This window comes from Plecotus auritus, assembly GCF_963455305.1.
Source record: "Plecotus auritus genome assembly, chromosome: 9".
In the NCBI taxonomy this organism is placed as follows: Eukaryota; Metazoa; Chordata; class Mammalia; order Chiroptera; family Vespertilionidae; genus Plecotus; species Plecotus auritus.
The window spans coordinates 48880293-48904711 of record NC_137783.1 but is presented as its reverse complement, the minus strand read 5'-3'; the positions used below and the strand labels follow the sequence as shown (position 1 = coordinate 48904711).

At 53.4% G+C, this 24419-nt stretch overlaps 1 protein-coding gene and 1 long non-coding RNA gene across 3 annotated transcripts; one reads left to right on the top strand and one right to left on the bottom strand.

Moving 5' to 3' along the window:
- Positions 1–3184: 3184 nt before the first annotated feature.
- Positions 3185–10672, bottom strand: LOC308233887. Of its 2 annotated transcripts, none has more exons than XR_013959007.1 (3): positions 10331–10672; positions 9897–10057; positions 3185–4927 (listed from the first exon to the last, which is right to left on the bottom strand). It is a non-coding gene; the product is annotated as an uncharacterized lncRNA (long non-coding RNA). The 2 variants fall into 2 exon arrangements; XR_013959008.1 differs by lacking the exon at positions 10331–10672 and adding an exon at positions 10164–10260.
- On the top strand, positions 10268–14327 carry ZNF503 (zinc finger protein 503). Its single transcript, XM_080640866.1, has 2 exons — positions 10268–11057; positions 11792–14327. Exons 1-2 carry the CDS (start codon positions 10758–10760, stop codon positions 13424–13426), a joined length of 1935 nt encoding a protein of 644 aa, XP_080496992.1. The 5' UTR covers positions 10268–10757; the 3' UTR covers positions 13427–14327.
- The last annotated feature ends 10092 nt before the right edge of the window (positions 14328–24419 follow it).

Genomic DNA, 24419 nt, shown 5'->3' with positions numbered 1-24419 from the left:
ATCAATAAAAATATATTTTAAAAATAAGAGATAGAAGTTAAAAGGCAGGTTGTTAACACTGATTATATCAGGAGATTAGGTCAGAAATTAGAGAGATGGGTGAGATCATGTTTTTCTTTATGTATCTTTGAGTTCTTTGGGGGTTGGTGTTGACTTTTATTTTATAATTTTTGAATGCATCCTACTCACAGCTCTTTAAAAAGTAGTTTAGAACTAGATTATGAAGAGCCACTAAGGACTTCTGAGCAAGGAAATGATGTGATCAAGAAAATTAAGCTGGCAAAAGTATGTATAATGGATTAGAGGCAAGAGGGGTTGAAGATATGCAGAACAATTAGAAGATTCTTATAGCAGCAGCTCAGTTAGAAGCTAATAAAGAACTTAACTATGGTAGCAATAGTATGTGAAGTAAGGAAGAGGAGAGGAAACTGGGCTAGAGCCTTGAGACAGAGAGCCTGAATGGTGGGAGGAGTGGTCATTGGGGAAGGAGAGATTCCATTATACTGTGTCAATCAGCACATCTTACACTTTGAAAATGTGAATAAATGGCTGGAAACCCATTGACATTTCTCTTCTCCAACTTCCTTGAGCATTCACTTATTTGATATTTACAATATAGAGACTCAAAATAATATTTTTTTCATGAGATTTGTATTATTTCCCTTATTAAATTGAAAACATCTTGCCCTGGCCGGTGTTGCTCAGTGGTAGACTGTGGACCTGTTTACCAAGGGATCACAGGTTTGATTCCTGGTCAAGGGCTTGTACCTAGGTTTCAGATTTGATCCTTGGTCGGGTGCATAGGGGAAGCAGCCAGTCGATGTTTCCCTCTTGTGCTCCCCCCTCCCACTCTCTCTAAAAATCAATGGAGAAAATATCCTGGGGTTAGGATTTTTAAAAATTTGAAAACATTTTAGGCTGTGAAACCATAGTGAATAGTTACTTACTGGTAGCCCCCAAAAGTGGAGTGAACCCCGAAAGTTATTCATTCACTCAGCACAGTTGATAGTATATATGAAAGCTGTTTTCTTTATTAATTCCTTGAAGGAATAGCCCCAGACCCTGACCTCTCCAAGTTATCATCTAGTGAAGGAGATAGACTCTGTTCAACAAGCATGTCAAACTCTCCGCCCGCTGGTTGCATGCCTCGTTTATTTAGCCTGTGTTAGCCTTTGAGTTTGACATGCTTGCTGTACAAGAACCCCCAGTGTGGTAAGTGCTCTGAGAGAGGGTTACAGGAGCCCTGACCCAGTACCAGGTAGCAAGGTGCAGGGGAGTGGTGTGTAAGCTGAGTCCTGAAGAAACAGCAGCGGTGAGCCAGGTGAAGAGGACAGATGGTCATCCCAGATAGAAGGAAAAGCACTGGCAAGGTCCTGCAGTGGGCAGTAGCATGGTGCATTTGGGTAAGGAAAGGCAGGAGCTCAGGTTGATGGGGAGTAGGGACAGACAAAGGCAGAAAAGCCAGCTGAGGCAAATCAAGCCTCAGAGTCTGCCAGCCAGGGGCTCAGCTTGATCCTGAGAACACTGAGAACCCAGAGGCTGTTCAGCAGAAGAGGAACGTGGTCTGGTGTGCTTTTTAAAAAGATCACTTAGGCTAGCACAGAGAAACAACGGGAGGATGCTCTTTGGTCCGGTTTTCCCACCAGGCTGGGAGCTGCCCAGGGGCTGAGTTGAGTGCATCCCATTTCTACCGTTCTCCTCCCCTGGGCAGGTCCTCTTCCCGCTGAGCAAGGCCTGAGCTGCTAGTGGAGGTGGTTAACTGGCCTCAGACACTCCCCCCATAAGGTGAGTAAAAGCCCAGCAACCTTCCCCAGAGTGATGGGTTGGGATGCGAGGGACCTGAAGGGATAAGAATATGAATGAGATGGGCGTGAGGCAAGGCCAATTTCTTCTCTCCGCGCTCCAATTTCTTTATAAAACAGGGCATTCGTGGTACTTACCTCGAAGAGTTTCTGTGAGGACATGATTCATACACAGTTTTAGTATCTGGCACAAAGCGAACGCTGGAAAAGTGTTCATTTTTGTTTTCATTCTTCCTAAAAGACAGGTGGGACCTGTGGGCACGGATATGTATTCCCTACTGTCCGAGAGCCCCACAGAAGGTTTGCGAGCCCGTGGGCCACGCAGGTCTCAGCACCCCCAAAAGACCGGAGTTTGACAACGTGTTACGTGCGAGTTTGGGCCGAAGTTGCTAGTGCATATGTGATTCTATTCCTGTGATTTAAATCTTAAAACAGAACCCCAGGGGAGAAAAAGAAGCTGCCCACTGCCCTCCCGCGAGAACTCGGTCGTCCGCTAGGCCTCGGGCAGTGGTCCGAGAGCCCGCGGCCCCGCCGAGGGGCGGAGCCTAGTGAGCCGGGGGCGGAGCCTAGTGAGCCAAAGGCGGAGCCTAGAGAGCTGAGGGCGGGCCGGCGCGGCGGAGGGGCGGGGCCTCGCCGGGGGCCAGCGGAAGTGCCGCCGGGCCTTCCCCGCCCTCAGAAGCGGGGTTCCCTGGCCCAGCTATCCGCCAGTTCTTCCCAGAGCAATCGGCTTCTAGACCAAGTTCCGCCAAGACCCCAAGACCTGATCCGAAGAGGAAGCCCCAGGTCTGCGTATCTGTCTCAGGCGGTGCTTTCTGTCCCTCCCACTTCCCCTCCCTCCCTTCATTCCGCTGTCATCGGCGCGGCCGCAGGCGCCGGAGAGGGGTGGGGGGCGCTGCACAGGTAAAGACCGCTAGTGAGGAGGGCGCAGGTGTGGGTGCCTCCCCGGCGGGACCGGCGGGGGAGAGAGGCTGAGGAACGTGCCCGGCTCGTTTCCAAAGCGATTGTATTGACAGTGGAGCTAGGGGAGGGGAGGCGCAGACCCCTGGAGCGCCGCCGAGCAGAGGAGAGGAGGAGGGGGCGAGACTGAAACCCCCAGTATCTCGGGGGCCGGGTCTATCTAGACCCCGCGTCTTGCGCAGGCTCCGTTGTGCCTAAGAGGTAGTGAGCTAGTTGGGTGGGGGCGGTTCGGGACCGCGGCACCGGAAGGTTATCCCCCATCCACTCCCTGTGTTGACTGGGGTCTGACAGTCGCCCCGCCCGGGTGCGCAAAATCTCATGTTTGCAGAATGAAAATCAATAAAAATCGATGCAATGGCAAAGAATACGAAACATGTTGGATTGTTATTATTTGCATTTGTTAAATTATTTTTATTTTATTGTTTACTTGTTTCTTGGAAAAGGTGGCTTCGGCTTGGATCAGGGCCTGGGAAAGGGACGCAAAATGTCCCTTGATCTCCCGGCAGCCGTCCAAGGCCCGTCCTCGTCCCCAAGCCGTGCAAACTTCCCGGAGCGGCTATTCGGGGTCCGGCGCGGGTGGGGAGTCCCGGGTGCGTTCGGCTTCCGGACACGGCTTTCCTTCGCGCCTCATTGTGCTCACTTTAGGGAGAAGCCCCCCTCCAGCCGCATTTCTCCGGTTCACCACTCCCACACCCCGGGGGCCGCGCCTCCTCCCTTCCCCCGAGCTCTCCCCGGCGCTTTAAATAATGATATTTGCATGCAGGGAGCGATTCATAAATATGTCAGGGCCGGTGAAATATAGGCAACATTTCAAACTTTCTATTTAAAAAACATGAATTATGGCCGCGGAAAATGTGTTCCCATTTAAAGGCGATACGAAGTATTTGGTGTCTCGTCCCTGGGCCCATCCATCACGCAGACAATAAAGAGAGTTTTTCGCCCTGACACCCGCGATTTATGGGCGCCCTTCTCTGCCCTCATCACTCACCCGCCGCGGCCGGCCCGGCGACAGGCCCTGCGGAGAGATGGGCGGCTGCCACTACCCCCCACCCCCCACCTCCGTGCACTTTGCTCCCTAGCCAGCCCCCCCACCCTCAGACAGCCGCTCCCATGGAGGGAAGGTTTCGCTCCGGGGAGTTAGGAGGTAGGCGGTGATGGTCTGGGCAGCCCGTGGGAGCGGGAACCACGCTCGTCCTTTCACCTCCGCGCAAGCCTGTCTTGGGGCTGGGGCTAAGCCGGCCGCGGGGCGGCCTGGAGGGCCGGCTCTGCGTCCCAGCCTCGCCCGCCGACCGCGGCTCGGCTCAGCGCTGGGAAGTTAGCAGTGCAGGCAATGGGAGGTTATTTACTCGCGGTCTCGAGGTGAGGGGAGCGAACTGGGCAGGGGGCTCCCCAAGATGATTTATTTTTTGTAGTTTTAATTGTCTGAAGTTTTACATATGTCTCCTTCCCCCCCCACGATTGACCCCCTCCCTCCCCAAGAGGATTTCTGACCATTTCGCCAGGGGTAAGGCTAACTGGTCCCAAGCTGTCCTGCGCGGACGCTTCTCCGAAAGCTCTTTCTGCAACTTTTAGAAAGCCAACTAACTCCTTCCTGGTGCATTCCCCGCTAACACAGCCTCGACGTCCGCGGCACCTTGGGAACTGTTTTTACAGACCCGCCAAGGAGTTGGCGAGAAATAAAGAAGGAGAGGCACCTTCCCTAGCGTTTCGCCTGGGCCCACGTTCTGCAGGCTGCCCCTTGCCCTCTTCGCCTACAGCCCCACCTCTCTCGCACGCAAGTTGTCACGCTGACCTCCCAAAGCTTCGCCGAATCTCTGCTGCAAACTTGCATCGAAGAAAGTTCGGGCTTCTTCTGCCGCCGAATTTGCTTTCAGTTTTCGCTGCGGGCGGGCTCGGCCTGGTGGGTTCCTGAAGCATCCACAAGAAGTGGGGGCTGCTAGGCACAGCGGGGCTGCAAGGGGCCCCTCGGCCCAACGGTGCTGGTCGTCCAGCCTCCCTGGAAGGCCCCACCTGCCGCCTCATGAGCACGAGAGGCCACCTTGTGTCGCGTTCCAGGCCGATGCGTCTGCATACAGGAGAACCAGGAGGCGTTGCCTGCCCGTTGGCAGCGAGCTGGATTTATTCGGATAGAGGCAGTGCAAACCGCAGCCAGAGAAATCCCATCGATTCTAAAAATGACAAGGTTGAATTTATTGGATCAAGATTCATGTGTAGTGCAGGGAGATGAAAATTATACAAACAGCTTCACGTCCAGTGTGAACGGAAGATCGCTCCCGGCTCAAGGGCATGTAACATAACATCTGAATATTTAGATCTTTAGAGGGATATAAAATATTATTAAATTCTCAGTGTGTGCACATATAGTTAAGTTGGAAAAATTCTACAGCAAGGGTCTTTTTACAGCCTCTGCCTGGGTGTAATCTAGGCTCGAGATAATACTTATGTCCAAATAACCACACAGCCCAATATTTCCTATAGCCAGAGTGAGTTCCACACCATCGAGGGGTACAGTATGTGTGCCTCCTTAAATATCTGTGACATGGCAGAGGTGAAATACATTTAAGAAAAACAGGCGCACAGGTAACTGAGCAATTACAGCGCTACAATATTTGTGTGTATAGAAATAAATATTCCTACCAGGTCGGCTGTGGAAAATACACACAAATTGAGGGGCTTTCGGAAACCCAGGATGGGGGGGTCACGGGTCCTGCATCTCTGGCGCCCAGCCCCCTGAGGTGGGCTCAGACTCCACTCCCATATGACTGATGGAAGAAGCTGGGCCCAGACCACCAGTACTGTCTCTCCTTGGGGGGCAGCGAAGTGGGGTTCCCAGATTCATGAGCAGTGAGGGAGCCTTCCTGGGGCTCCGAACCTGGCATTTAGGATAGCAGGGCCTGGGGGCCTATGGGCAGCCCTTCCCCCTCAAATATTTGAACCACCTCTGAATTCTGGTTCCACCGAGCTAGGGCAGTAGCCTTTTGGGCCTATGGATTTGGAGATGGCGTGTGGAAAGGGCGGGTCGCGCTTGGTTCCCAGGCATCGCAGAGGGCGAAGCCAGAGAACACCTGAAAGGCGGCCATGATTTCACTCCCAGGAGGTTATCAAGACCACCTGGCCAGTTTGAAGCCACAGAAGCAGTTGTCTGCGTGTATTTACTTCTGAAATGTTAGGCACCCCTTCACACCATCGGTTCTGAGGCTAGATGCCTGGTGGGTCTCCGAGTATTTGCAACGCCCAAGCAATGCCGACAGCGGGGTCAGAGACATTGCAGCAGTGACATTCCAAGACCAAATACTAATTCCACAATGGGGTGCTTGCAACTGTCCACCCATGTCACTGCCCTGGTCTCTTTTTATTTTCTCACCCCTCTAAATGCAACCAAACCTTAAACAGACAGACTTTTTGAGAGCCCCTGTTTGAGGAAAAATTAGAAAGGAGTTTGTCATGAGTTCCTGGAAATTGCACACACTCATGAGGCAGCCCTGGCTCAGAGGAATAACCCGGGCCCTGAGAATGCCCTTCTTCAGAGAGGGGGACTGCGCGGAAGCAGTACTGTATACCTAGAGGAGGGAGAGAATAGGAAATATTCCTTGGCAGGGGGAAAGGAAGGGGCGGGGGAAGAGAAGGAAAAGATTAGGGAGACGAGAAAGAAGCCGGAGAGGAAACAAAAAAAGAGAAGATGGGGGGGGGGGGAGAGAGAGAAAGAGAGCCAAGGGAGGCGAACCGAGAAGAGTGCAGGCCGTCGCGAGACTCCGGGAACCGGCCAGGCTTTGGCTTAGTCAAGGTAGGTACCTTCAAGTTCTCGAGAAGAGGAAAGGCCACCCGGAACCTTCCCCTACCAGCCCCGGAATCTAGGCCCTGCTCCCGGTCCGGAGGGTCAGCCCTGAGTCCGGCGGCCTCCACGCGCTCTCTTCTCTCCCCGCTCCTTGGGGACCACAAGGCGGGGCCATACTGGGTGGGGAGGCCCCCAGGGGCGCGCGCCAGTCCGGGACTATTTGGGCGCTCTGGGCCAGGCTTTCCAGCTCGCCGGGTCTGACCTGTCAGGCGGATTATCTTCGAGGGAGATTAATAGGGGAGGCGGGCTGCAATAATAATCGTTTTGTTTGATGTGACAACTCTGATAGGCGTTGATTTACTTACAAACTGATAGGCTTTTAATTGAGCGCCTCCGCCGAGCCCGAGATGAAAGGGAAGCGGCAGTGAAAGGCGGCCCGCCTGCCCTCCGGCCTCAATACTGATTAGCCATCTCGACAGTGAATAGTTCAAGGCATTTTCAAACTTTTTGCCTCAACTCTCTCCCCTTCTTTCTCTTCCCGCCCCCTCCTCAGATATCTGCCATGCCCACTCCTTTTTTAGAGAAGACAAATCATTTCCATTGTGTGCAAATAAAATCCACAGGACATCCACGCCAACAGCCGCTGGGGGTTGGAGGCATTAGGCCTAGCGCCGAGTAATTAATAAACCCCCACGGGCCCGCTGGCCTACGAGGATTTGGCCTCCCTAGCGAGACGAGCTTGCTCAGATCCTCTCGAAAGCCCGGGAGCGAAGGCCTGGGTTTGGGGAGCCCAGGCGCCTGGGTTTGGGGAAGGGCGAGTGCGCGCGGACCACGACACTCATGCGCGCAGCGCCCTGCAGGCCTGTGGAAGTGGGTCGCCGTGCCGCGGCACGCCCGTTCCGAGGGACACAGGAGCCACTCTCTGATTTCCCCACGCTTTGGGTGCTGGAGCTGCCGCACCCAATTCCAGAAGAGGGAAGGAACTGAGTGAGGGGGGGCACTTCCGTGTTCACCTCCAGCTACGGCCACCGCCCCTAGCATTCAGTGTCTGAGCCTCGAGGGAAGGCCTGGCGACACCCGGCTCATAGCTGAGCTCGCCGAGCTGGGAGCTCCACAGCTGATCCAGGCCGACACCTCGACAGCCCAGCATTCAATGACACAGACACTAACATACCCGCAGGATACAAGCGACTTCACAAACGCGCAGCTCTTCAGAGACAGTTTAGGACTAACTGGGACTTGCTACCCAAAGATGATCAAGACAACCTTGCATGTGGCCTCGTCACTCCCTCCCAAACTCGCCTTCCTCGGTTGTCGCAGACACTCCATGCCCCCTTGAACGCAGGTGTGTCCTTACACCTACACACGCGCACACATACACACACCAACAAACAGCAGCCCCAAATACACACCGCCTCACTCGCCTCTTCAAATTATCTTTAGTCAAGTTGCCATCTCATGAAGTTTGCCAACCTGAAGAATCAAGGGATAAGATTAAAACGCAGATAATGAATGCCTACAAGAAAATTCTAAAACTCACCCCGGAAAGTTCTCGGTACCTGTTCGGAGTGGGAGACAGAGGCAAAAACGGGGGAGAGGGGAATGGGATGGTTACAGAGGAGAGGGCGAGCGCCGCTGAGGACAGGTTCGAAATCCGACCCCAGCGTTTGCGGGGTTCTGCGCCTGGAGAGCGCGGGTGACACCGGTGTCCGGCCCGGCCTCCGCCCCCCGCGCGGGTACCGACTGGCTCTAAGCTCCCAGCGCTCCTGCCCCGCCATTTATCAAAAGGATTGACAACAAAAGAAGAGTCGGGGCGGAAAAGTGGGGGAGGGGAGATTCAAAGTCTTCCAAGTCCTTCCGAGTAAGGGGATGTGTGTTCTCCTCTCGCCCCCCCCCCTTCCAATTTCTGCGACTTTCTGAAGGTGACCCCCGAACTCGATCCAGACGCTATCAAAGCCCTGACAACTCACACAGCGGCACAGTCATGCATACACACTTGTGTACGCAGAATCAGGTACATGGAAACACGCACAGCGCCTCCCCTCTTCTTTCCAAACAGCCGAGTGACGGTGCAAATTGAGGGGAACGCGGCAGTCCCGCTCCGCTTCCCTGGAAGAGCCCGTGTTCCCACAGGCAGCCTCCCCCGCCCTCCTTCGATCCTTCGCCCCTTCACTCTGCTCTCCCAGCGCAGGTCAGTCCCGGCTACGCGTTCCATGAATTCGAGCGAGCAGACCGCAGTAGCCCGGGCTACCAAGCCCGCTAGAATGGAGCACAGTGCGGAAGGATTGGGGAAGCGGACAGAGTGTATCTCCCCGATACACCCATGGCCAGGCCTCTTCTTCGCAGCTTCTCAGCCCTAACCACCATCCCCGGGCTTCAAAGAATTGAGAGAGATACCCCACCATTGACCGCCAGGACTCAAGGTTACATTGGTGATGTGGTCTTAGGAAGAAGTCGCCGCGTTTGGGGTCAGGGCACTACGGAGGGTGGGGTCCGCAGCAGGCTAGCAGCCTGGCATCCGCACACTACGTGCCCCCGAGGGAATGAATATTCCAGGGGAGAGAAAAAAAAAAAAAAAAAACTCCGATTTTAGATATCACCGCTGCCTGTCTCGGGCACCTGAAGCCTTCCGAACTCCGAGGCCCCAACAGACCTAAGTCCCCAAATGTGGAAGGGTGTATATCTGCTTCCGACACCAAGAGGGGTGAGGCGTGCACCCCAGGCCTGCGCACCCCTCTCAGCACCCTGGCCGCACCTGCGCACTTTACTCTCACTATTCATTTTCTTGACACTGAGCGCCTCCCTCCCCTCTTTCATTCTTTTTCCTGAGAGCCCCCATCCCCTCCCATCCCTTGAGGCTGCTCCCCTTTCCTCCTCCTCCGGTTTCCCCTGGATCTCTTCCTTCCTCTCTGTCTCTTTTTCTCCCGCTTTTCCCCTTCAAGTCGCACCCGCCTTGTAATCAGCAACAAAAGCTGACATAAATCACGGGCGGATTGACAAGAGCTGACAAATAACTGATTGATTGCGGTCGAGGAACATTGACAATTGATGGAGGGGTGGAGATGCCCAAAGAACTTGGCGGGGGGTGGGGGGGAGCGTGTAGGAGAAGAGAGGATGGCAGGGGAGAGTAAGAAGTGGGGGCTGAGTGTGAAACAGAGGAAACATGTGACCCTCGATCCTGCCCCAATCTGCGAGTCCCCGGGCGTCACGTGGCGGCGAAGGGCGGGGAGCCCAGCGCATAACTCGGAGAAAAACCGCCACCGCTGCCCACCTAGCTTCTGGTTTCTCCGCCGCCAAATCTCGGGAAATCAAATCGGGCGGGCGGACTTCCTCCAGCAACCCGCTCCCCAACCTTTCCTTACCCTGGCGGCCGCACCGCGAGAGATTTCAATGACTGAGGAGCAGAGAATATTTGGTGTTCGAGGCCCCTGTGCACCCCTGGTATTGACAGTCCGGCTGTTGTCCAGAGTCTGCCGGTGCTCCGTTTGAACGCCACCTCCATCTGTTCCTCACATGCACCCTCCTGCAAAAGGTTTCAGTTTATTTTCGAGCTGGGAAAAGGAAGGACCACAGGAGGGGAAAAAAGAGGGAGGCGGCAGATAGCAAACGTAGAATAAAAGTCCAGCTACCCTTCGGATCGAAATCGAGGGAGGGGACTAGCCGCGGAGGTGGGGGACTGGGGGCGGCGAGCTGGGAGCTGCCCATTAAAACCAGCGCTGAGAGTCCGGGCCGCGGCGGCGACGGCGGCGGCGGCGGCGGCGCGGGACGCGTCACATCCCCTTGACCCTCCAATCACCTCGGGCTCCCATTTGATTGGAAGGCGGCAAAGGCTTTAATCTCCCCCTCGGTGCAGCTGCTTTTGAAGTGAGTTTCCTCGCCAGAGCCCCGGCTGGACAGGCAGCGGCTCACACCGCAGAGAGCAGCGCCAACGCCGGGCCGCGAGCGCGCAGCGCAGGGGCACAGCCCGAGGCGGATACGGCGAGCCACCCAGCAGTCCTGCAGTCGGGCCGGCTCTTCCCGGTCGGCCACGGCTCCGCTGCGAGCCACCCAGGATTATTCGCTTCTGGCTCCAGCAGCGGAGAAGGCGCGCTGGGCGCTGGTGGCCGCTGCGCCAGCTCCTCCTCCTTCTGCTGCTCCTGCTCCCCGGGCGAGCGCGCAGCCCCGAGCCCGCCCCGCGCCTCCTGGAGCCCTCCCCCCGCTGCTCCCATGCGCGCGGGTGGGTCATGAGCACAGCGCCCTCGCTTTCTGCCCTAAGAAGCAGTAAGCAAAGCGGCGGCAGCGGTGGCGGTGCGGACCCTGCCTGGACCAGCGCTCTCTCTGGAAATAGCTGCGGCCCCGGCCCAGGCTCGTCCCCGGCCGGCAGCACCAAGCCTTTTGTGCACGCCGTGCCCCCTTCTGACCCTCTCCGCCAGGCTAACCGACTGCCCATCAAGGTGCTGAAGATGCTGACCGCACGGACTGGCCACATTTTGCACCCCGAGTACCTGCAGCCCCTGCCTTCCACTCCCGTCAGCCCCATCGAGGTAAGGATCCTCTCCCTGGATCGTGCTGGGATGGTACCATCCTGGCTTTCGCTTCACGGAATTTCTCTTGGGATCTGGGGGGTGGAAGTTGGGGGTGCGGGGTCGAAGTGATTCAGCTCCCGGGTGGGAAGAGAGGATAGTGCTCCCGCACCTTAAAACTAGGGCGGAAAGGTGGGAGGAGGTACACTGGGGTGTGACTGTTAGGGGGCAAGGCACCAAAACTTGTTCTTCCTTTTGGTATAAAGGCGCCTAGCCCGACCCAGGCCCACTTTCTGCCCAGAAGACGGACGGGAGCCCGAAATACGGTTCCAAAGTCGCAGTCCTGAGGTTCCCCAGAAGCTGGTACACAGCTTCTCAGGCACAAACCTCCTGAGCCCTTACTCTGAAGAATTAGGGATGGGGTGGGGGGTGTACAGTTCTGGGTCTAGGAGTCAGAAACCAAAACATTTAGTGAGTTTTTTAAAAATCCAGTTTAGCGCTTATCAAGGACATGTAAGGCCCAGTTTGGGAGAGAGGGGTGTCTGCTACCTTTCTCAAGGACGAGTGTGTGTGTGTGTGTGTGTGTGTGTGTGTGTGTGTGTGTGTAGGGGGTGCCGCCTAGAATTGCGCCTCGGGGCTGGGAGGATCTTCGCGGCGGTGGCGGAGGGGCGTTTGAATCCTAGAAGCCAGGATTCTAAAGGATATTCCCTTCTTTCTTTTTGTGCCCCCACCACCACCCACAAATGACCCCGCAGCTTGATGCTAAGAAGAGCCCGCTGGCACTGTTGGCGCAAACCTGCTCGCAGATCGGGAAGCCCGACCCCTCGCCCTCCTCCAAACTCTCCTCGGTCGCCTCCAATGGGGGCGGCGCGGGCGGTGCCGGCGGCGCCGGGAGTGACAAGGACGGAAAGTCGGGGCCCCTCAAGCTGAGTGACATCGGCGTGGAGGACAAATCGAGTTTCAAGCCGTACTCCAAACCCGGCTCGGATAAGAAGGAGCCGGGAGGCAGCGGCGGAGGAGGCGGTGGCGGCGGGGGTGGCGGCGGTGGGGGGGTTTCGGCGGAGAAGTCCGGATTCCGAGTACCGAGCGCCACCTGCCAGCCATTCACGCCCAGGACAGGCAGCCCAAGCTCCAGCGCCTCGGCCTGCTCACCAGGAGGCATGTTGCCTTCGGCCGGGGGCGGCCCGGAGGGCAAGGACGACAAGAAGGACCCCGACGCAGGTGGCGGCGGTGGAGGCAGCAAGGGCTCTGGGGGTGCCTCGGCCGAAGGGGCACCCACCGGGCTGGCACACGGCCGGATTAGCTGCGGCGGTGGGATTAACGTGGACGTGAACCAGCACCCAGATGGGGGCCCCGGGGGCAAGGCTCTAGGCTCGGACTGTGGCGGTTCATCGGGCTCCAGCTCCGGCACGGGCCCCAGCGCGCCCACCTCCTCCTCGGTGCTGGGCTCTGGGCTGGTGGCTCCAGTATCGCCCTACAAGCCGGGCCAGACAGTGTTCCCTCTGCCTCCCGCGGGCATGACCTACCCAGGCAGCCTGGCGGGGGCCTACGCCGGCTACCCGCCCCAGTTCCTGCCACACGGCGTGGCCCTCGACCCCACCAAGCCCGGCAGCCTGGTGGGGGCGCAGCTGGCGGCAGCCGCGGCGGGCTCTCTGGGCTGCAGTAAGCCGGCTGGCTCGAGCCCCTTGGCCGGGGCGTCGCCGCCTTCCGTAATGACAGCCAGTTTGTGCCGGGACCCGTACTGCCTCAGTTACCACTGCGCCAGCCACCTGGCGGGGGCTGCGGCAGCCAGCGCTTCGTGCGCCCACGACCCGGCAGCTGCAGCAGCGGCGCTCAAGTCCGGATACCCGTTGGTGTACCCCACGCACCCGCTGCACGGCGTGCACTCGTCGCTAACGGCCGCGGCCGCTGCCGGGGCCACACCGCCCTCCCTGGCCGGCCACCCCCTCTATCCTTACGGCTTCATGCTCCCTAACGATCCACTCCCCCACATCTGCAACTGGGTGTCGGCGAACGGGCCGTGCGACAAGCGCTTCGCCACGTCCGAAGAGCTGCTGAGCCACTTGCGGACCCATACGGCCTTCCCCGGGACAGACAAACTGCTGTCGGGCTACCCCAGCTCGTCCTCTCTGGCCAGCGCCGCAGCGGCGGCCATGGCTTGCCACATGCACATCCCCACGTCGGGCGCTCCGGGAAGCCCGGGGACGCTGGCGCTGCGCAGCCCCCACCACGCGCTGGGACTCAGCAGCCGCTACCACCCCTACTCCAAGAGCCCGCTCCCCACCCCCGGTGCTCCCGTGCCGGTGCCCGCGGCCACCGGACCCTACTACTCCCCCTACGCCCTCTACGGACAGAGACTGACCACGGCCTCGGCACTGGGGTATCAGTGAGGGAAGTCGCGAGGGCGAGCACGGGAAAGAAAGGAGCTGGGGGGAGGGGAGGAGCCCCGGGAGGGGCGGGAACCGGGGAAAAGCTACTGTCACCCTTGCGTGGGGATGACCCGGGCCAGGAAAGGAAAAACTATACCGTATCAGTCTACCCAAAACAGCGACCGAGACCCGGTGGGAAACTCCCCTCCCTACCTCCCCTTCCCACCCAAACTTTATAAAAGTTGAAAAAATATCATTTGACTTTTTATAGAAAAAGAAGGAAAAAAATAATTGAGAAAGTGTTCATCTGAGGACTGCATCGGTGGACACTGGTATTTATTTATGTTAGCTCCAAGCGGACCCATGGTTCTAAAGTGCATTATTTAGTTCGAGCTCCGTAGATAAAAAGGAAGAGGGGGGAAATAAAAAAGGAAGAGGGGGATTTAAAAATGAAAAACGAACCCTCCCGACCCTTGTAGATTATAAATAAATACAAAACCACCACAGAACTAGAGGTCTTCTCTTTAATGTTACTTTAAAATTGCTATGATTGTATTGTACGTTCTTATTTAATGTCTGATTGAAACACAACTTACATGCATGTTTGTTACAAAAATGAAAAAACAAAAACAAAACAAGTCACAATTTGTCAGCTCTGATTTCAAATTGCAATTATTTTTAAGGTGTATACCATTGGAAGAGAATGGGTATTTTTTTGTATGTATTCTGGAAGAAAACAAAAAAAAAGGAAAAACAATTCTATTCCAAAACCTCATTTGCCTTATTTTGTTCTTTAAAAGGAACACTTAACTATTTTTAATTTTTAAGTACACCCGCTGAAAAGGGGACAAGTAAGGTTTACGTCATGTACTAAAATAATAGACAATGTATCGCTTTAAAGATTAAAATTCCGTATATTTGATGTATTAAAAGGTTTTACTTTTTCTTATTATCTTTTTTATTTTTTGGTTAAAGAAAGAAGAGCAAGGCAGCCACAGTGGGTTCCCTGGGCCTCGAGCCCACTCCTGCCCAGGACCGCGGCCGCATTTCGATTGTTCTGTTGTAATTTTCCGGAAGAGGCAAAGGCTTCCGAAGGGCTGGCCAGTAGTGGGGTTGGTCTTAGGAAAAATATTTTTCAAGAGGGGATTTAACAATTTGAAAATACCTTGTCCTTAGCTATCGCTCATTTCGTTTTTCTCTTTTTCTCCTAGCAGCCTGTTTATTAAAAGTGAAAGAAAATGATTTTTAAAATTTTCCTCTTGATCTTTTTAGGAGTTGGGGTTTCGTTTTGAACAGAGAGCAGCGCAGGCCACGACTCGCCCGCCGGCCTGGGCCCAGGGGAGGTGCCGCGCGCGGCCCGCGGTTCCTCCCTTTGCTTTCCAAGCATCCCTGGTCCCGGGCTGCAGCCGGGATAGGCTGTGGGACGGAGGGCGCTCGGGAACCTGTTTCCCGGGGTTAGGGAGAGCGCGCCGAAACCCTCCCATCTCTCAGGGGAAAGTGAGCTTGCTGTCCTTTTCCTCTTCTGGCTGCCCAGGGCCAGAGATGGCCGCCAGCCGACCCACTCAGACACCCCCTTCCACCTAGCACCACCCCTCCCCCGGCTCCTTCCTCTCCGGAGTCCGGACGCCCGGCTAGCCGGCGCCGCGGCTGTTTTTCCGCGTCGCGATCCCTCTGCAGCCGGTACTCTATCCCAATCTGTGCCGCAGGAGAGTGAGCCGGGGCAGGGGACCTGGAAGCCCCTTCAAACTCGACCCCTGTAGGGTCCTGGCTATCATTCTCGGCCTCGCGGGGCGACCCGGTGGGCGCCAAGAGCCATTCTAGGCTGCGAGCTGCGCTCCGCAAAGCCGCGGTGGGACCCTCCGACCCGGCTCGGTTCCCCGCGGTGCGCGCCGCTCCCTTCTCCCCAATTTGAGCGGCGGGACTGAGCTGCCTGGAGCGCCAGTGGATCCGCGCAGAGAAGAGCCCTAATCTTTTCTTTGGGGGCGGGAAGGGGGGGCGGTTCAGGACATGCGCTCCCCAACCCCCTTCCTGCTCACAAACACACGCTCACACTCCAGGCCTGGAGTGACTTATCTCCTGGCTATTTGGGCGCTCGCCCTCCAGGTCCGCCTTTCCTCGGATCCCGGGACCAGGGAGCCGTGACGCTGAGCGCGCACACCGAACCCCCCTCTCTCTAGAGTCAGGCCGTTCTGGGTTCTCCCAGCCTTCCGCCTTCCTCGGCGCCAAACTCCTCCTGCTGCCTGGGGAGGCTCGCCGCCGCGCAGAGGCCGTCCTCGGCCTCGGGCCTCGGCCAGTCAATCGCGCCGCTCCAGCCGCCATTTGCTCGGGGGTTGGGGACTTTGAGATTCTCCATCCTCCTCCCAGCGTCAGTCTCCCGGCTGCTGGGCCTTTCCCCGGGTGGCACGCAAAGCGGGCCCGGCGACCTTATGCAGCAGGGAGCTGCCGGCCCCCCGCCGGGAGAAGACTGAGTGGAGACTCGGGCTCCGACGCCGCTACCCAGAAGAGGGCAGCCCCTGGCGCCTCGGACCCTGCAGCCTGGGCTCCCGACTCCGGAAACAGGCGCTGGCGCCCGAGGAGGACCCCGGCCAGCCGTGTCCCCGACGCCCAGTGCCGCTCCCACTCTGGTCCTGCTACGAGGGACTGAGTAGAGCCTGGCTGGGCCTGGATCCTCCAGAACCCCGGCCTTTGGAGAAGCTTGTCACCCCCAGGCTCTCAGACAGACACTACCCCTCCTGCGGAGTGAGAGGGAGGGCGTTCAAGGAGGTGGTGCGGCCCAAATCGCGACCACAGCTTGGGACGGGAAAGCCAGGCCCCGCTCACCCTCACCAGCACCAGCCACACGCCGCTGGCCACTCTGCTCCATAGGCTTTGCCCTCCTTCGTCTCGCGTCTTCAAACAGGGGTCCCTAGGCCACCACCGCCTGTGCCCGCTAGAAATTGCCCAGCCCTAGAATTTCAAGTCTGGGACCGGCAGGGAGACCAACTGGGCACCTTTGTGCCTTTGTGCCAACTCTTGGTATTTTATTACCAAAAATCAAAACCAAAACGCCTTGAAATTTTAATGAGACCTCCTTCCCGCAGAAACTATTCAGAGGCAGCAAAATTTCAGAGCTGGGGACCAGGCGCTGGGAGGAGAATGCGTCCCCCGACGTGTTGGACGGAGCTGAGTCACCCTGGACGCTGGGTTACAGACGAGAAGGTGGCAATATTTGCTTTGGGTCCAAGCCGAGGTGCGAGCACCCTCAGGGAACAAACGAACCTCCGCGGCGCGCCCCGAGCTCTCTCCGGCTTTCTCCAGAACTGCGGCTGGATCCCCAGCCCACGGGCCTGCTGCTGCTGCTGCTGCTGATCCCGGAGCGGAGCGCGGCGTTTCCGCCAGGCGGCGCTGCGGAGCCCTGCGGAGCGGAAGGACACGCGGATCTTTGGCCAGTGCGCAGGTGCCTGGGTGGTCATCAGAAGACCCCGCGCCTCCGCCTTCGCCTTCGCCGGGCTTTGGAGCAGTGTCTGAGAGTCTCCTCCTCGTAACTACTCGTTCCTCTCCTGCAGCGAACGATGTCCTCTGTGCTTCTCCACCTGCTCTAGCTTCTGCTGTCGTGTTTCTCTTGCTTTCTTTCCCTATCCCAGAGGAGTTGGCCCAGGTGTCACGGACCCCTCCCCAATCCTGGGAGTTCCCACCGCCACCCTGGAGTTTCCAACGGGTCACCTTGTCTGTCATACTAATGTGGTACCCACACATTCATGCATTCATTCGTTCTCATCCACTGATTATTTCCTAGGGCTTCCCCCTTATCAAGCGCTATCTCTTTACCAGTCCCTGACACAGATGGAGAAATGGAGACTAAGTTCTGGAAGCCAGTAGCAAGGCCAGCAGACAAAGCCCAAGCCTTTCTCTCCATTCAGTCCCTGCCCCCATCTGTACCTCTGGTGGTGACACGAGTGACCCTGGTGTCTTTGTGCTGGGTGACCTTTAAGCTGTAAGGAAAGGCAGAGAAAAAAGGCCTTCTAGTTGATGAACGACCTGTGTTTTGAAAAAGGGTAAAAGTTGCCCAGAAGGTGAGGCATGTCCCTGAGAGGTCCTCTGATGGCCTCTTCTATGTACTGGCTTAGAGTTCCTCACCACTGTGGCTAGAGGCCTAGTCATGCTCAGAGTGACTGCAAAACTCAGGCAGACCTGTTCACTCTGTTATGGACTACAGCCCACATTATCCTATATTATCCCATTTAAACTTCACAACAATTCCATGAGGCCAATAGAATCTTTACCCCACTTTATAGGAGAAGAAACTGAGGCTCAGCAAGGGAAGGATGGTAGCTTGAGGTCACACACCTAGTCAGAGGTGGAGTTGCTGCAGAGAGCCTCATCTTGCTGCTCTCAATTGAGGAGATTCTAAAACATAATAATGCCTGGGAACGAGAGATTCTGTTTTAGTTGAGAGAGAGTGTAATGGACATAATTTTGTTGTTGTTTACGTTTTCAGCGTTGTTATTATTATTATTATTTTACTTTTCATTATAGAGATTTTCAAACATATGCAGATGAGGTCACCCAGAATAGGCTATAGAGAAAATGGTATAATAGAACCCCCATAAGCCTATCACCTAGCCTCCAGTTATCAGCTCATGGCCAACCTTATTTCCTCTCCATCCCCTCCAATTTGCTTCCCCACATTATTTTGAAGTGAATACAGACATCTTATCATTTCACTTCCTCAAGTGTTTGTCACTTCCAGCTGAAGTCTGAACCAATCCAGGGCTCATCCCTCTGCGCTGCCTTGAGGCTTGGTGAGGTTGAGGATAGTTCACTGAATGCACAGCAAAGCTGAGATTGGAATCCATTTCTATCAGATCCAGAACCCAAGTACTTCACCCTATGCTGTGCTGGAGATCCCCCGAAACCCCAGGGATAGTGAGCCCTCTCCACCCAGAGTGACTCCAGGGCTTGCCCAAGAGGTCTCTGGGCAGTAAAACGACACGAGCCCCTGGCTAGGCAGCAGTGCCTGAGAGGGACACCCAAAGCACAAGGGACATTTTGAGAGTGAGAACTACTTAAAGCCACAAGTTGTAGTGGAAAGAGTACAAATTTGGGGATGGGCTGATCTAAATCGAAATTCAGCTCCACCACTGGCTCAACTCTGGGCCTCAGTTTTCTCATCTGTAAAATGGAGGCATTGATACTAACCCATTAGTGTTGTTGAGAGGCTCGAATGAAATAATAAATGTGAAAATGCTCGACCTACTGTCTGGCCTATACTGGCTCTTAATAAGGACAGATTTATTTCCTTCTTTTTTTGCCAAAGTCTCATTTCATTATGACCAGCGCTCTTACTTCAGAACCAACCATGACCCCCCAGGCTCAGATTCTCACTCTACCACCTGGCCATCAGAGTGCCCGTAATTATGGTTTATCTTCCAATCTGGCCCCTTTTTGCCTGTCCTACCTTGTGTCTCACCAATCTTCACAGTTGAGATACACTGCCAGCCAACTGGCCCCTATATACCTTGGTTAGTGGTGCTCATCACCTGCTCCTTCCCTAGAATGCCTTCCTCCCAACCCTTCCCTCAAACATCTCTTCCAGGAAGCCCTCCAGGCTTTTCCCCACCACACACTGATCTTTCCCTCACTTTGCATTCCTTCATCACTTAATGCAAAGGCAGATGGTAGAGATATGAAAACCACTGGATTAGGGATGAGGATACTTGGGTTTGAGTAGTTCCTCTTCACAGCTGTGTGACCATGGACAACACAATTAAGGTCTCTATGAAACTTGTCTTCAAAACTGATATAGGACTGAGTATACCATAGGTAAGCAGCATTTCCTGACAATAATAGTGTTAATAAGTAGCATGTATATACACACTTATTTTCCAGGCACTCATGCAGTCCTATTACTATTATTATCATCATTTGACAGGTGAGGAAACTGATGGCTAGGGAGAAATAACATATCTATAGCTCCAGAGCTCAAGTCCATAATTGCAATACTACTCTGTGCTAGTCCCTGTGCCTGGAGTCTTTGTCCTCTGCCTTCTTTTCCTAATTACCAGCAACTCAAAACTTCTGCTTCAAATCTCAGGCCTATGTCACCTCCTCCGGTAGCCCCCTCCCTTGAGCTAGTCATTCTTCCTCTTATAGCCCCCTCCCTTGATCCAATGTCCTTCTCTTTGCTCCTGTAGCACCTGTTCATCCCACCATTATACTCTCTACATTTTCCTGATAGCCTGGACTCTGAGACACTGGGGAATAGGGACTATCTCCTATACCTATTTCTACATAGTAGATGCTCAATAAATGTTAGAGGGAAGGAAAGAAGAGAGGGAGAAAGGGGGGAAGACAGAGAAAAAGAAAAAACAAAGGAAGAGAGACGAGATGGGAAAGAATTGGGCCCTCTTGGACAAGATGATTCTTCCAAAGAGAGTAGGAGGAAAAGTAGCAGTGGCTTTTAGCGTAACTTTAAATTTCTTTGCCCATGGTATAAAACTTGGGGCTGGGTGAGCTTCCATACATCAGTTAGAAATTGCATTTGCTGACAATAACAATGACCCTTAAATAGTGACTTAAAGAAGATAAATGTTCTCTTCTCTCAGTCTCCAGGTGATCAGTTCAGGCTAAGAATTGCCCTTGATCATCAGAAACCTAGGGTCCTTCTGTTTCCAGCTGTACCAGCCCAACCCAGAAGCCTTCATCCTCACATCACCTCTAAGTCCAAGATTGTTGAGGTAAGCAACCATTACCTCATCCCAAACAACAGGAGGGAAGAGTGAAAAGAGGTAAAAGGGTCCCCTCCCTTTTGATGAGTCTTCCTGAAATCCACACACATTCTTCAACTTATACTTTATTAGGTAGAACTAAGTCACTTGACCATACTTAGCTGCACTCGAAGGCTGGGAAGTATAATGTTTAACTGGGTCACTGGATGGTAATTTCTACCTTTAACCACAGATTCTTGTAGATCAAGCATGTCAAACTTGCAGCCCGCAGGCCACATGTGGCTCACAACGAATATTTTTGCTACCCAGCCAATATAACGTTTTAATAAGAATTTCATAACTTAATTTTTCCAAAAGCCTGTTATACATAATTATTAATAATGAACTACAATGTTCGCTAATAACTGATTACTATAATCGAGTTGCATTCATTTCCCTTATGCGCCTTACATGCAGGCGCACCATTTCTCTCCACTAATACTAGCAGCGATTATTTTAGCAGCCGATTGCCACGTCATTAGCCTTGTAGTGACTTGTTTGGTGTGCACAACAGGAAATATTTTGCTTTCGGAGAACAAGAAAAATAGGTTTATTTGTGTTACCCTTATTAATTTGTGCAGTTATTCAGTGTCTGGTAAGTTAATGTTCAAGAAAAAATATTAATTTTCATTTAAATGTTCTATTATTTTATGTTAACGATTACTCATTTATTTCAGCCCTTTGTATTCAGCATGACTCTATCAAAATAAACCTATGTTTCTATGAAAATTGAAGCTTTTGTTTTTTTGCAGCCACATACACTTAAACCTTATTTATTTGGCCCGTGTTAGCCTTTGAGTTTGACATGCTTGCTGTAGATAAACTGGGTGGGGTAGTATTTGATAAGCCCACAGAAGTTGTAATTTCAGGGTGGTGGATTTTGTTCCTTTTAGGTGCCTGGAGTTGTATGGTGCAATAATTTAAAGAAGTAACTTTTACCCATATAAAAAATAAAGAACTTTGATCAGACAATTGTTCATTTTAGCTCTACACCCTGCACATAACAGCAAGCCAGGAAGAAGGGATCATCTTTTATGAAACAAAAAAACAACTGGGCGGGAGGCAGTAAACCTACCTCCCATCCCCTTCCATGTTATTGATAAAAAAAAAAATGAATACAGCCTCCAACTCAAAACAGAGGCAGACTGATGCTAAGTCAACTTTGCACTAACTCTACCTTACATAATTATAGGGTGACTACAGAAACCTAAAAGAAACAAGCCATGACCAAAAAGAACACAAACAGAATCACTGAATCTTAGCAACACCTGAGTGAGTTTCAATCATAAATCCATACACCTACACAGCGCAAACCTATGAATCCATACACCCACATAGGGATGGCCCTTGGACACACCTATGTTGGATCCAGAAGGTGTGGGCAGGGATTAAGGGATTTGGAGAAAGGAAGAGGAGATTCCTAGGACTGGGAGGGGTAAAGAGAAAGCAGAAACGGACTTGCCAGTGTGAATGCTTCGGTTGCCCTGTTGCTAGAAGCTTCCTCATCTTCAGGTCTCAACAAGGGAGAGACATTTTAGAGTTCTGCGCATACCTTTGTTTGTCTCTTCTCTGCATCTGCCATTTTTCTTTCATACACTTTACAAGCATCTCTCCCTCACATCTTCCAGAGGCAACTCCTGTGCTGTGGGAATTCTACACACTCCACATCACTAGTTCTTAAGCCTTTTGTGGGTTAGGAAAAAACCAGTTTTTTTGTTTGTTTCTTTTTTTTTAATATATTTTATTGATTTTTTACAGAGAGGAAGGGAGAGGGATAGAGAGCTAGAAACATCGATGAGAGAGAAACATCGATCAGCTGCCTCCTGCACACCTCCCACCGGGGATGTGCCCGCAACCAAGGTACATGCCCTTGACCGGAATCGAACCCGGGACCTTTCAGTCCGCAGGCTGACGCTCTATCCACTGAGCCAAACCGGTTTCGGCTGTTTGTTTCTTTGAGAATTTGATAAAAGTGATGGATCCTCTTTATAAAATATGTCCACTACTCAACTTTGGAAAAATAATTTCAAGTAGTGCATGGATCTGCAGATTTTAAATCTTTGATCTTAAAGGAAATCCAAGTTTTAACTATAAAAAGAGCATGCCCTTGGGAAATGCCCTGAGGGACTCTGGGGTTTCCTTTCTAAAATTATTCTGACCAAGGCAGCATTCCAACTATTCTGTGCCATTTACTCTAATAAATAGCAACCTACCACAAGCCAGTATTAACCAGTACAACCTTCACAATAACATTATGACAAGGGCACTGTCATTAGCCCCACTTTATAGATGAAGAAACTGAGGTACAGAGAGGTGAAGTGATTTGCCCAAGGTCACACAACCAGGAAGTGGCAGAGGTGGGATTCTATTATATGCTGTTAGACTCCAAGGCCATTATTTTCTTTATTCTCATCACTGCACAGTGGCCTTTACCTCTCTGTACACTAAAATCACACACATCTGCCTTTCTCCCCTAATGCAGGTGTCAGGCCCCACCCAGTAGTATGCTATAATCAGCTCATACAGGCTCCCAAGAGCCAGTTGTGCATATCCCTTTCCAACTCCTCATTCTGTGGCATTTTACTGATAGGTTGAAATCAGCCATAATGGGAGTATTTACACCACAGCCATTGGCAAACACTACAAGTGAAGGCTCCCTCCTTCACCCCCCGCCCCCGCACCCCGCACCAGAGAGCTGTTTATAAAGAATTTACCAGCACACCACTGGACCCACTAATGCTAGTTCCACTCAAATGGTTTAACCTACAGATCCAGCCACCGAACCCCTGAATCAGTGTGAAGTAGGGATCTTCCTCCCTGCCAGTGAGGAGGATTTGGATATGATCTACTGCCCCCCAGGCTTAGTGTGTGTGTGTGTTGGGGGGCGTATTTAGGGAGAGTATAGCTTCCTTCTTTGACCCCATCATCTACAGGTCATCTTCCAGATGCCCTCAGCACTTCCCTCTCCTAGAACCCAAGTCTGGTCATCTGTGGGCCTGGACCCCTTCTACCACACAGGTTCAGATACTTTACACCACAGCAGACTGTTCATTTTGGCTCTGCACCCTGCCCAGCTCTGTACTCCTAACATTGGACCGTTGGCTATTGATGCCAGCCAGATCTAGTTTATCCCTGGGGTTAGCTACAGGCAGCTGGCCCCTCCCTCCTACACCACTAGGTACCAGCCCTTCTCCTTATCCTCCACCTTCTGGGAGCACCCAGCAAACTGCCTGGCTGAGGCCAAGACAGTTGTGACAATACACAGTCTCCGACTTTTGTCCAGAGAGAAACCCCACCCCACAGTACAAATTCCAGTGGGCCAGCCTTCAAGTGGAGCCTGCCCTGGTGCCAGGCAGAATTGCGGGCCACAGTAAAGAAACTGGATTATTATTATTACCATTTAATGAACATGCCTGAAGTCACACAGCTAACAAGTGTGGGCTGAATTTAAGGCCAGAGCTATCCCATTTCAAAGCCCACACCTACAAAACCTGTATATGTCAACTCACAGGTACTGCTCGAAGAGCTGACAGAATGCCCATGGATGCTCCTTCACCAGCCCCCAGGGAAGTATGGGAAGAGCAGCCTCTCTTGCGTCCCTTGGGGTTACCTTGGAAAGTCCCCAAGGTGAGAAAGAAGACAAGCTGGGTCACCTGTGGCAAGACCACTGCCCAGAGTTGTGAGCCTCTAGCCATGGAAAGTGAGTGTTCAACTGGCAGGCATGTAATGAGCACCTCCTGCATACATAGCATTCTCCTAGGCATGGAGGTAGGGAAAAGATGGCCAGGTCATGATATCTGTCCTCAAAAAGCTTACTGTCCAGACTAGTGGGTCACAGAAATGACTGCTGCATTAAGGTGGGCTGTGATAGGGCTGTAATCAGTGGAGGCACAGGCTGAATTCCCATAGGAGGCTGTGGAAATCCTCCTGGACTGGCATCAGGGAGGAGGCAGCACTTGATCTGGGCTTGGACAATGAATAGACATTTGAAGGGTGGAGAATAGGGATTCTGGGAAACCAAGAGGAGGGACCAGCAGGCCCATGAGGATGTTGGGTAGGATGTGGCTGTAGCAGAGGGAGTAGGTGGGAGTGCAGTGGGAACAGATGGTCTCCTATTCTTTGATAAGCAATGGTGAGCCATCAGAGATCTTTGAGCAGAAGAGTACTGGGTGGCTCAATTGGTTGGAGCACCAAAAAGTTGCAGGTTCAGTTCCTGGTCAGGGCACATACTTAGGTTTTGGGTTCAATCACTGGTCAGGACGTGTAGG